Below are 12970 nucleotides of genomic sequence, written 5' to 3' on the forward strand. Positions count from 1 at the left end.
AGACAACATCGAATCACCTTTGGAATTCAATTTGGTATCGATGGAGATTAGATCGAATCGCCTTGAGGGCAAAAATCAAACTAAAAATCAAATCGGCGAGACATCTTCTAGATTATTATAGTTTAACTAGTTTAATTTATTCAGGCATTATGATTCAACCTAATACTACATGTGGGATTGAAGTTTGGTTGAGAATGCCATCGGAGGAAGAGGATGGTGACAGAGGGATTGGAGATATAATGGGAAAGGAGAGGGGCCAATTTGTAATTTCCAAAAAAATTATAATCTAAACTATTTTTTAATAAAATAAAAAATAGACGCAAAGGTTCAGAGTAATGGTGTACAAAAAGGACACCACCACCTTTGGTCGAAATCATGGCCAAAACTGGGCAGTTAAAATCCATGGATGACACTCCTCCAATGCAAAAGCAAAGTACTCCAATGAAACCTTGAATCCAAAGTAGATTGATAGCATAAGATTAGACAGACACCTCAAGTTGAGATCCCCCAAAATGAAAGCACTTAGTTAAACTAGCCACCCAACACAAACCTTTAGGATTAGGGTTTTTCCATAGATAGGGGTTTTTCCATAGATATCAACCGAGGAAGAGAGAGAGAGACCAAACTATTTATTTTTCTACCAAGCATAGTCTAAATATAAAATATTATAAGATAACCATCAAATGGATTTCTTTATAAGAAAAATTAAAAATAACCATCAAATGGTTATAGGAAACTTTTCCTGTAAAATAAACCGATGAAAAATGGGAATTAATTGTGTTCTAAAGTTACTGAAAGCTTAATTTACTCACTTTCGTTCTAAATGTTGAAAATGTATAGAAATGTAAACCACATCCAAATACATGTTTATACTCATAAAAGCTCTTTGCAGAACTAAGTTCATGACTCCATATCACTTGCTCTTCTTTGGTTCTTTCGTATATTGAGCGATTAGAGCTTCAACATCCTTCCAGAAGAGGCCCTCAACCAAGACACCATCCTTAGTGAACCTGGAATCCAAACAAAAAACAGATTGATGCATTTTGATTACCAAAAAATCAGTGCACGCATTAATACTGATTCATATGTCCGGTGTCTATGTGAACGATTTTATAAAGGGATGAAGGGAAAAAGAGAAATACCACTGGGTAACACTTTTGGTAAGATGTACTGGTTCGTTTGCAGAAACTGATTTTGGATCTGCGCTTTCTATGGTAAGCGTATACATGTCAGAAAATCTGGGTAATTTGGAGGAAACTACCAAACCGGTACTGGTAAAGGAACCCTGTAAAAAATAAGATATAAAAGCCAAGTTGGAACACACAATACTCATAATTAATGTATGTCTTAAACTTCTGCCGAAAGAATAAAATCAAAAGCATTACTTGATTTGTTGACACAGTTCAAAGACAAACCTAAATCATTTTTAGATAAATGAAAATAATATATTCTATCACCAGCAGCCACTACAAAGACAAAACATGAGATATCTACAGTCTACACCACACAGTTTGCATCATTACATGTGACACTAATCGATATATGTCATAACTTACCCTCTTTAAATCACTATTGAAAAATGAAGCAACATCCAAATTAAGATTCAAGGCAACTAAAACCATAAAGAACTTTAATAGTTTAGGTCAACTCAAATTTCATATGAAAATGAAAGAAAGTTGGAATAACATAGATAAAGGCAAGTACTATCCTGGTCAAATTCTCAACCTAAAGACATGCCATAATCTGCATAAATAGTTTGGTTGCCATGTTTTTAACCCATGGATGTGAAAAATCATCCTGCTGCAAATAAAAGGATGTAGAGAACATGATAAAGTGATACCAGATTATATTTACCCAGAGGATTGCTACTCTTTTTTCAACACTCACTCTAACATCCACTCTCTTATTGGGTGTAATCAATGTGAGTCCTACACTTTGGGAATGGGTTTCACATAAAGTGGTAGGATCCACATTGATTTCATCCAATAAGAAAGTGAGTATTGAAAAGAGTGTCCCATAGCATTCATTTATTTGCCCATACATAATAAAATGTTAAATGCAACTAAATATCAAATAAATATTACTCGCTTATCAAACCACGATTAGTTTCAGCTATTTGTCAACTTCGTGTAGCCCTGTTTAACATGGGTGCTTCATGTTTATCATGGTTATTGAGCTGAAACAGTCATCTTCAAATAAATGTATTTGTATGTATCTTTATGCCTTACTATAGCACAGTCCTAAATAAACTAACCAGACATTAGCATTATTTGTCTCTCCAGAAGACCAAAAGAAACTTGCTAATTGAAATAGTAAGAAAAAGATATACTCTTGTCTCAATCCCTCTCTCTAACAGACACAAAATGGCACAGAATAGATTATAGAAATATGACAATTTTTAAATGTTATTTCTATGTGTTGGAAGTGGATTAAAACGGTCAGATTAAACAACAATTGAATCAGTGCACAAAACAGGGGGCCATTTAAAGGAACATGCTTTAGCTAAGTTCACAGAAACTTACAGTCAGAGGATAAGTAAACAGAATGGCATTCTTCTCCTTAGTGTATATGATCAGCTGCAACACCAAGTTGAAGACTACATACGTACGAGAGTCAAGGATCAAACAACAATGAAGCAGAAGAATGAGTAGACTTACAAACACAAACAATCCCATATCCCTTTTCACATAAATCATCAAATTCATTTAGCCAAAAACCTCCAACTTTCAATTAAAACAACTACCACATCGCACTCTACTTCAAAAAGGTTTAATTCCAAATATTTCATTTTCAACACACACACACACACACACACACCTTTCAATTTGAACACACACTCCTACATACAAACAAGAGTTCTCATTTTGAAAAATCCTTAATTTAGATATTTACTTATACAATTATCCCCATCCAAACCATAACAAAAACAGTATTAGCAACCACAAATCACAGAAAATAGAAGTTTGTTAAAATTCCACTAGGCTACAGTGATATAGTTCTCCTATAATTGTTATTTCACAACACTATTTTATTTATTTCTAAATCGCGTATTGTGAAACAATAGTGGTTTGCTCTGTACACCGACAAATCTGATCAAAACCGTAACTGACACTGGCACAACATCGACACAAGTGATCTCATTCAATTATGCCATTTTCTTAAATTAGTACTGGTATTGACATGTAGTGTCGTCTCTGGTGTCCGTGTCTGTGTAAGTGGTTTGTTAAAACACAGCTACCCTATCCGCTATTTGACAACACAAAAAAAAAAAAAAAAATTCCAAATTTTCTCTCACTAGGCATTTTGTTATAAATTAAACACACACACATGTACACACAGTGAATAAATAAAAGGTAAGGAAAGGATATAAGGCAATGCAAGCAAGAAGAAAATCGCGATTCTCCGGGAACTTCTTCTTGTAAAACTGAGCAAAAAGAGCAATGACGATGATGACAGACCCAAGCAACAACCTAATATTGCTCAATTTCACATCCTCAACATACCCACGACCCGTTATAACCTACAATCCAAAATTCAATCCCAATTAACAAACAAAAAACTCAATTAAACACAAAAACACAACAAAATTCATCAAAAATCAACAAGATCAAAAAAATTAGGGTTTAGCGAAGGAACCTCAGAAGCAGACTCATCGAGAATGTGCTTGATTGAATGGTGATCTAACAGATTCGCTTTCTTCTGTCCTTTGGTTGCCATGTTTCGAATTCTTCGCTGAGACTTCGCTTGACCCAGATGAGAAGAAGAAACTGAAGAAGAAAAAAAAAACTGAGAATTTGCGTACTGAATAAAACCTTCGTTTTTATGTGCGTATTACACACTTTCTTTCTCTTGTAACTTTTTTTTTTTTATTGATTGTTACATCAGAAAGTGACGATGCACGTCATTGTAAGATTTTGGTCCAATCACGTTTTATTATTTTTGCGTTGGATCAATACTAATATGTGATTGGATAGATTATGTGGCGAAATACCATTGGATGGAAGTCTAATTCTATTAAACTTGCTCAAAAAAAAAAAATCTATTAAACTTATTTTTTTGGTTACAAGTCTATTGCATATTTACATTATCCTTCGAAAAAAAGTCTATTACATATTTTATTTATTAATTTTTTAAAACTTGGTATTAGGTCCAACAAATTAATTCGAAAAGATATAATTCCATCGTCCACTTTTATGACCTCGTGTAAAGTCATAATATAACTCTATATGGACTCAACCCACGGAAATTGACACTAGAGAATTATATTTTTTATTCGTAATTGAATGAGACTAAAAATTAGAATAAAACTCAATTGCCACAATAATGAATTAGGGAAAGAAAAATAACGAAGGATGGTAAACATTATATTTGTACAACTATTTTATGAGAGAAAAAGAAGGTTACCATAAAAGTTATCACAAAATCGTTGTACCAATATTACTACTCCAATATAAATAAGTTTTACATATTGTTTTTTTAGGAATAGTTTTACATATTGTTTTTGACAAACACAAACTTAAATCATTTTATTCATCAAAGTAATAATACATGTTAAAATATAATCATATGTGTTGTGATAAAGACAATGTCATTCAAGTTAACAAATGAACAACTTTATTAGTTTGTCGCCAAATAAAACTTTACCAAACTTTGGTAAAGAAAAAAAAAAAACTTTCTCCAAGCATTTAAAATAGTACTAAATTCTGAGGTATGACACTAGCTTGCTATTTAGTTCTATTGTCACTCGAGGAAAACTCAAATTCAAAAGCCACACTTCCCGCAGGTAATTTTTTTTTAGAGAAAACGGTGTAAATTAACTTTGCGCGAATGGTTAATAGTGTTTGTCCTTTTCTTTTTAGTAAATCATGTAATTGGCTTATGATAGCATATACAAGTTTTGGGGATACAGAAAAGTTTTAAAACAATGTTTCAGTTCTCACTGGTCTGTTCAACCCATTCAACAGAGTGCTGGCCAGGCCATATATGACCACTTCGAGTCACTAGCAGGGCGAAAATATATATATATATATAGAGTATGTGAAAAGTGAAAACTAATTCGACCTTTAAAAAATTCAAAGAATAACATGAAAATTATCATATAATACTTCAATCACATTTAATTGATACTAAAAAATATCCCCCTCATGTTCTATCCAAAACCCTTCATTCAAGCACATACACACGTATTCATGCTATTGAGGGGTGCATGGTTACTTCTTTATCATCCACTAGCAAGATAGTAATTCGGAACCAATCATTATGCAAGTACCAGCCTACCATTTGACTATAGTATGGTCTGTTTGATGGACACGATATAGAATACTATACAATTTGATGCCAGAAAAAATACTACAGCTTTCATTTATTGAATATAGTAGAATTTTACAACAAAAGTGAGAAAACAAACATTATAAATGACATACAAGTGACTTAGCATGTAAGTTTAAACACGAATTTTTCCATTTGGAAGCATGTCTTAAATAATAATCATGTTTAAACTTTAAAGCCGTATTTTAATCTCCTATTCATCAAGTAACAAATCTTCCAATGACACAGTCTATTTCCTATGATTAAATTGAATATGCTAAATGAAGATGGTTCGTGAGTAATGAATCTGAGGGAAACTAAAATACTTGATTTGCCAAATTCACACAACCTTTGACTTTAAAGTGTTGGGAACATTCTTTGCAAGCAAGGAACGAGTCTGCTCGACTAGTTTCTCTTTCACCATAAACAAAACAGCTGCAGCAAGAACACTTTGTACAATTTTGGTTCCCATGCCTTTGTAAAATCCATTAAACCCTTCATAGCGGATCATCTTAATAATAGCATCCTGTGTACCTGAATTTGAAGAACATACTGTTTCAGAGTGTAGTCAAAGAATATAAGGAGTAAAAACATTTTTTTGTCCCTATATCACTATAGTCTTGATCTAGTCTACACATGAATTCTATGATGTTATTCACTATAGTCTTCATTGAACCTATATGTCGCACCAACACTTAAGATTAAAGGCATGTCCGAGTGTCTTGGGCACCGACACGACACTGACACTTATAATTACATACAATTCCTTCTGTTGTGTCCGGTGTCCGTGTTAGTGCTTCGTATTACCTAACACCGTTCAAATTATTAAGGAGAAAAAAACATGGATGCCATGCCACATAGTATTTCCTTATGCTGACATAGCAACATAAGCATATTGGGAGGGAAACAACAGCAGAAGCATTTATAACAATGTCGAACAAGAGCAATAATTATAAGAAAAGATTATGAACCATATTCATGGTATAATAAGAAAAGATTGTCGCAACTTAAACCTTTATAATTGTGTCTCTTGTCTCCATTGTTAACTTGTCTAGCTTGAAGCCTTGCCTGCGATAGCAACAAAAGCAACAGAACAGATTCAGAACAATATTTTGGATGCACTTTCCTCGTTTAATTTTGTCAGCTCCTTCTTCCTTATGTTTTTAAGAATAATGATATAACGACACAATGTAATTAAGAAATGAAACGTATTGATTATTGACTATGGAGTATATTAACAAACACAACGCAAAAAATGGCATGAATGCATGATAGACCTTCACAACAAGAAGAGGATAAGTTACAACTGTAGCTCCAAGCTTAGCGACAGCTCCGAGAAGAAATATCTAGTTACACAAAGCAATCTTTAGTCTGACAATGTTGCGAAAATTTTAAAACTTACGTAATAGAAAATGTGAGTGAAATTTTTCATGTGATTTTAGTTTTACATACGGAAGTGAAATGAGAAAATACCTCTAAAGCAGTTACGCTACTGCTAGCACGTCTTTTTTTCAACTTCGCCAACAAGGTTTCATACAGCATGAACTGTATAGAAGGATTGCTTACCTGAGATATGTAACAAAACAACAAATCATTAAAACTCCCTTAGCATGAAAAAAGTTAACTATCAACGTACCATGACCAATGTTGGTAATACACCCTTCCAGAAACCCAAAACTCCAGCCTCGTCATAAACTTCTTGAATCTGCAAATATGTATTAGATTGTTCGATTAGACTCAAATTTATGAAAGTGTAAACTGTTGTCTTGAATAGTTGACAGGAACAAGAGAAGGGACTCTTCCGAAAATTCAGTATATGATAAGAGAGAAAACATTATGAGTATGAATTATTGATCAATTCATTGAAATACTTTCCAATCACCTAAACTGATTGATATATAAATGATGCAAAAATTAGCATACTAAGAGAGAAAACATTATGAGTATGAATTATTGATCAAATCATTGAAATACTTTCCAATCATCTATTCTTTCTTTTCTTTTTTTAAAGCAAAGATTATACGGCAAAAGCCTCACATGGCAGTTTTGACATCCCAACTATGTTGGCCCCCCATAACTACGCAAACACCTATTCTAATTGATAAATAAATGCTGCAAAAATTATCATACTAATCAAGAATCTTAAATCAAGACTATTGACTAAAAGCTCAGGTCACCAAAAATCTCATTGGCAACTAGGACCTGTTTGGATTAACTTATTTGAGCTTATCTACTGACATAAACACTTGTGATACTATTTGGGAGAGCCTATGGAAACAACTCATGACATGATATAAGCTGTTTTCAAATTATCTCCATAAGCACTCCGGAATAGCTTATGCAAACAACTTATAGCTTATATGCAAATAGTTTGACTTTATTTTATCTTTTGTTATAGAAATATCTTATACATAAACACTAATATGATTAGCGCTTATGCTATGAGTGTTGAATTAAGTTGTTTATCCTAACAGGGTCTAGCCAACTAGCATAACTTAACAAAACTGCCACTGAATATACCATACTAGTAATAGTTCTTTTATAATAAGATTACAGAGGCTATCAATAAAGATAGACTTTACCTACCACATGGCTAGTTCCATAAGCAAGGGGCTCAACAGTAGAAAGTGATGTTTGTTCAACGGCATCTGACAACCTTGGATCAGGGAGAGTTTTCCTCGACTCTTTTCTATGCGTCTGCACAGTAAAAAGCACTTTTTATGTGAAAAAATAAATAAATATAAAAAATGAATTTAAGACTTGTGTTTATATCATATTCTAATAGAGGTGAAAATGTAATAATGCTAATCACCTGCATACGAGTAACAACTAGCCATATCGGATTTGTCAACAGCACGTTAACGCAGCTGAAAGAAAAATTTATCAGGAAATTGAGTCATACCATGCGAGTAATTCAAGTAATTTGTTTTTACTTTCAATGTAAATTTTACCCGGATAAAGCAGCAACAATAAGTGAGGAGAACATTCCAACTGATCCATCACCACTGCCTAGTCTCATATTCTCTAGTGCAGCGGCTTCAGCTCTATTCCTGAATATTTGATAGAAATAATAGTAAACACCCTGTATCATAAAATTGCAGAAATTAAAAAAGGGGAAACTTATATATAAAGAAATTGAATAGGTTGCCAGAAAATTCAACAACCAGGATCAATTACTTATACAATTTAAATTCATTTTGATTTAAGAAATACAAAAAGAGTAACATCGCAGACTGTCCAACATCATTAACAAATTCAATAGCAAGAATAATCTATGATAACTCAATAGGGAACTATTCTTTTGTTCTTTTCAAATTTGTCTCATTAACTTTGCAGAGTCGAAGGCACTATAGATTTTCGGCATAAGTAGGCTTTAAACTTTACATGAACCTACACCACATTAAGTTCAGATCAAGGTTATCAACATCTAGATTTAAATAGTAAAATCGTAAGATTTTACAATCCTGCTCAAACCCTCCAATATGAATCGGGTGCAAGATCCCATTTTTTTAGCAAGATTGATGCGAGATCGTACCAAAATTGTTTCTGGCTTGTGAAATCGCAGGGTTACTCGGAGCTACTCGGGTCATGCACAACCCGGTTTTTGATTGCTCTGTTTGTGTTTTAGCTCTGTTTTTTTAATCATTATTGCATTCATGATTAAGCTTTGAGTAGTTTCTTTCATGGACTTTGTTGTTCTATTTTTAAACTTGTGAACTTACGCACTATATATATAGACACACACTAATATTTTTTGTTTTGGTGGAATCTTACGATTTTGCTATGCCTTCCTGATCCAACGTAATCACATAGGTAAGATCTTTCGATCCTAGTTGCAATCTTGCAACCCCCTCCCGATCTTGATGAAAAACTTGATATTGACAATCTTGGTTAAGAGGACTGTTTTCTGATTGATTGGGTCATTATGCGAGTGAGTAACAGAGAAAAAGACATTTGGTTCTTAAGCTGCTTTGATGGACATCATATTTGAGGTCTAATAAATTAATCCAGTCATTTTAACAATTTGAGCTTTGACTACTGTTCAACTATAATGACAAAGACAAGGGCTACTAAAATGAAAATTTGGTTAAAACTTAATATATAAGTAATTGTAATCTAAAGTCTAAACTTGCCACCTGGAAGTATGTGTGACTAAGGGGTTGTTATGGGGGAAGACTTGACTAAAGGTAGTAGGTTGAGTTGCACTAACAACATCCAATTGTACCCAAAACATAATAGCTATCTGAACAACTTTTTCTCCTTTTTGGTTTTACTCCTCTTTTACCGAATAATGATGCTAGAACCAAGAGAAGCTTCCCTGCTTTTCTCACCATAATAAAGGCCCTAACACTTGCCAGTGAAAGTAAAAAGTCTTGACTACTCTTAAAATCAAATGTATCAATGAATTCCAGCAACACTTCCTTCAAATTAAGATTTTCCAATCCCCAATGAATTTATTGAACTTTAAATCCTTATTCTCTCCCTATAGTGACAACCACTTCACAAAGATTTCCTTGTCCATCATACCTAACTAACCCCTCAAATAACCTTCTACAATAATACGGGTAGTAAACTTGGAGGGTTGGCAGTTGACAACAAACATGAAAAAAATTGTTGAAACTTCATGACATCGAATGGATTAACAATGTGATAGTGTTATACTTATTAGTTATTACTAGTTCATTGCTCATGATGTTGGCCGCAGAGAACTTCAAATTACATGATTCTAGAGAAAATTTAACATGTGCACTAAATTGACTACTTTTATTTTCCCTTTCCATTATTAATCTTGCTCTTAGCAACAAACAAAAAAGTGTTAACATCTTCAAAACAAATCAGATACAATAAAACTACTGAATAACTATCGTTTTCCCACTTCTTCAACAACAAAACTAAATAAATCAAGAAATGAATGCAAAAAATACGACAAATTGTAAGATTACGAAGTTAAGAAGGGGCAATATGACATGAAAATCAACACGTAAGTCAGCATTTCAGTCCTCGAAATTGTCAGGGTCAACTCATTTTAAAAATGTAGGAGTCGAGCAATTTAGTCCCTCAAATTTACGAAATAGCAAATTACTAGTAGTTCTTCAAATTAAGGAACTCCGATCAATTTAGTCCCTCTGTCAAAATATCTATTTAATAAACATCCATCTATATCAATAAACGACCTATATATTGATTGATTTCAATAACAGTCTCTCGCTACATCACGACAAGCATAAAACCTTTAAAATGTGGTGCTAAATTTGATAAAATGACAAAATTGACTAACATTGTTCAATTTAAGGGACTAAATTGCTATTTCGCAAATTTGAAATACAAAATTGACCGATCCTTACAATTTCAAGGACTACATTTTTTATTTACTCAAAAATCAACATATCTCCAAAAACACTGAGCTAAAATGAGGTCACCTGAGATGTAGCTGTACCGACAAGTGATGGCGCCAAGCCTCCATACAACCTCTCCCATCCCTCTTGTTTCACAACCTACAATGCATTGACATAACCACAATCACTAAACAACTAATCCCAATATAACAAAAATAAAAGAAAAAATTACCAACTTTCATTCAGTCCAAAAAACCATTATCAAATTTCCGTTTTTCTGTGTATGTTTTGTCTCCACTTTTGGAGGAGCCAAAATTGATATGTGCAGAATTTGAGTGAATTGATTATGTAAAATTGATCCTGTCTAAAATTGAGTTGAAGGTAAAATGATCTATGTTTGGATACATTCATATAAAAGTGAGTTGAACAATAAATTTAAGTGGAAAAAAAAAAATCAATTCTAGGATAAGAACCGATGATTTCTAGCTTCAAGTAGAATCAATTCTAGTGGCATAATAAATTCTACACCTCAAGAATCAATTTTGGCTCCTCCAAAAGTGGAACAAAAAATACAAATTTTACCTCTAGAATTGATTCTACTTAAAGCTACAAGCTACAGATTGTAGCTTTTGATTCTAAATTGATTTTTACACTCAATTTTTTTTGTTCAACTCACATTTAAATGTATTCAAACATAAATCACTTTTACCAAACAATTGACTCAAAATCAAATTTTCCTCACGGCCAAACATTAACCAAACAATCACATGATCTTTGTTAAAAAAGCCATAAACCTGACACATTTGTTGAAAAGTTCCAAGATTCTTATTGCCCTTCTTCGGATCACGATCAGTTTGTTGACGAGTATTCACCTATAGATCACAACACAAAAACAAATAAAAAATCAAATTTTTTTCACATCTTATGAAACCCAATTGAGAAAAGATTGAAACTTTGAAACGAAAATCATACAGTTTGAAGAGGGTATGTAATAAGTTGAGCAATGATCCCTCCACCAGCTCCAGCCAATCCATTGATCAAAGCGTCCGACATGTTTTGAGGATGTTTTTCTTCTTGAGAAAATAAAAAAAATCAATTTGAGGATGTTTTATTTTTCTCAGGAGAACATTGTATTGTATGAAGAGAGAAAAGGGTAGTTTTCAATTACTTGGGAGTTTGAAGTAGTTGTTGTACATGGTCGTACATTGTTTTTGTTTCAGTGTCAACGTTGCGTTTGGGAAAGGAAATTATGTTAACGTTGTTAATGTTGGTTTGTGATTTTACTACTGTACCCTTGATTGAAGGGGTATATGCTTATGTAATTTGCTTTGGTACAGACGGGAGAAAGAGCAGAAATGGGATTCTTTGATGACGATTTCTTCTTTGAGATGTGTGCTTTTCACGATAAGCTATAAATTTTTGACAAATGATTCGATAACAATTTAATGCATGTTTGGATTGATGGTGAGTTGTCCGAACGAGCCACCATGATTATATGAGTTTAGATTATGATTAGTTAATTATGATATTAATTACTCATCCGTCTCATATTAAATGATACAGTTGACTCAGTCACACATATTTAATTATATATTAGAAAAAATTATGAAAATTTAATATTTGAAAAAATTTCATCGAGACGAATCCAACATCTTATATGATAGTATTATTTATCTTTGTATATTAGTAAAATAACATAGTCAAAGTATGTCAAGTCAATTATACACATTGTCAACTAGGTCATCTAATACATGATGGAGGAAGTATATTGATTAATCATTCTATATTTAAACTATGTTAATAATCTATCGAATCTCTATTATATATATTTGCGCTATTTTTTTTTCAATAGTACACGTGTCATTCTCTCTATGCTAATTGTCATTAATTGTTTTGATCTTGGCATATGTTATGGTAGTATCACTGTGTTATCATTGATTTTATTAAGAAAGGGTTTTAATTAGTGAATTCTTAAAAAGGTATCAGATCATTGTTTTTATTAAGAAATGATTTTAATTTTTGAATTCTTAAAAAGGTGTGTATGTAAGGGATACAGAAACGGTACAATAATGTTTGACGTATATATCATTAATTAAAAATCTTTTTTTTTTTGGGTACAAATTAAAAATCCTTTTATTTTGTATCTCTTATTTATCTTCATCTTCATCTTCATAGTAAACATTTGCTACGGGTGACATGTTTATTTGCTTATCAACATGGACTGCTTGGATTATAAAATAAAACGGTGTATTATTATCAAAGTTGATTTTACAAGTGTTTGGAGTGAAAGGAAAATTATTTCGTGTATTTATAGAGTAATCAATATG

General features: G+C 32.6%; 2 protein-coding genes across 2 annotated transcripts; both read right to left on the reverse strand.

Annotated features, from left to right (window-relative positions):
- Positions 1-673: 673 nt before the first annotated feature.
- LOC146924096 (Microsomal signal peptidase 25 kDa subunit (SPC25)) lies at positions 674-3822 on the reverse strand. The gene is made up of 5 exons (XM_085709127.1): positions 3637-3822; positions 3369-3520; positions 2523-2604; positions 1143-1285; positions 674-1010 (listed from the first exon to the last, which is right to left on the reverse strand). The coding sequence occupies exons 1-5, from the start codon at positions 3715-3717 to the stop codon at positions 914-916; spliced, it is 555 nt and encodes a 184-aa protein (XP_085565253.1). The 5' UTR covers positions 3718-3822; the 3' UTR covers positions 674-913.
- A 1508-nt stretch (positions 3823-5330) lies between these two features.
- Positions 5331-11879, reverse strand: PXN (Mitochondrial substrate carrier family protein). Its single transcript, XM_085709128.1, has 11 exons — positions 11616-11879; positions 11438-11515; positions 10728-10802; positions 8259-8389; positions 8120-8174; positions 7894-8004; positions 6944-7012; positions 6781-6873; positions 6585-6653; positions 6321-6375; positions 5331-5841 (listed from the first exon to the last, which is right to left on the reverse strand). The coding sequence occupies exons 1-11, from the start codon at positions 11694-11696 to the stop codon at positions 5648-5650; spliced, it is 1011 nt and encodes a 336-aa protein (XP_085565254.1). The 5' UTR covers positions 11697-11879; the 3' UTR covers positions 5331-5647.
- Positions 11880-12970: the final 1091 nt, after the last annotated feature.

Source organism: Medicago sativa, chromosome 5, assembly GCF_051527215.1.
Source record: "Medicago sativa cultivar Bolivia chromosome 5, Bolivia_mono, whole genome shotgun sequence".
Lineage (NCBI taxonomy): Eukaryota > Viridiplantae > Streptophyta > Magnoliopsida > Fabales > Fabaceae > Medicago > Medicago sativa.

Coding starts and splice junctions, on each gene's coding strand:
- PXN (XM_085709128.1), bottom strand. CDS start 11,696: ATGTCGGACGCTTTGATCAATGGATTGGCTGGAGCTGGTGGAGGGATC. Junction 8,390..10,727: donor TCGGTACAGCTACATCTCAG/GTGACCTCATTT, acceptor TTTATGATACAG/GGTGTTTACTATTATTTCTA. Junction 6,874..6,943: donor TATTACCAACATTGGTCATG/GTACGTTGATAG, acceptor TACATATCTCAG/GTAAGCAATCCTTCTATACA.
- LOC146924096 (XM_085709127.1), bottom strand. CDS start 3,717: ATGGCAACCAAAGGACAGAAGAAAGCGAATCTGTTAGATCACCATTCA. Junction 2,605..3,368: donor CTTCTTGCTTGCATTGCCTT/ATATCCTTTCCT, acceptor TGACTCTCGTAC/GTATGTAGTCTTCAACTTGG. Junction 1,011..1,142: donor ACCAAAAGTGTTACCCAGTG/GTATTTCTCTTT, acceptor TTTGGATTCCAG/GTTCACTAAGGATGGTGTCT.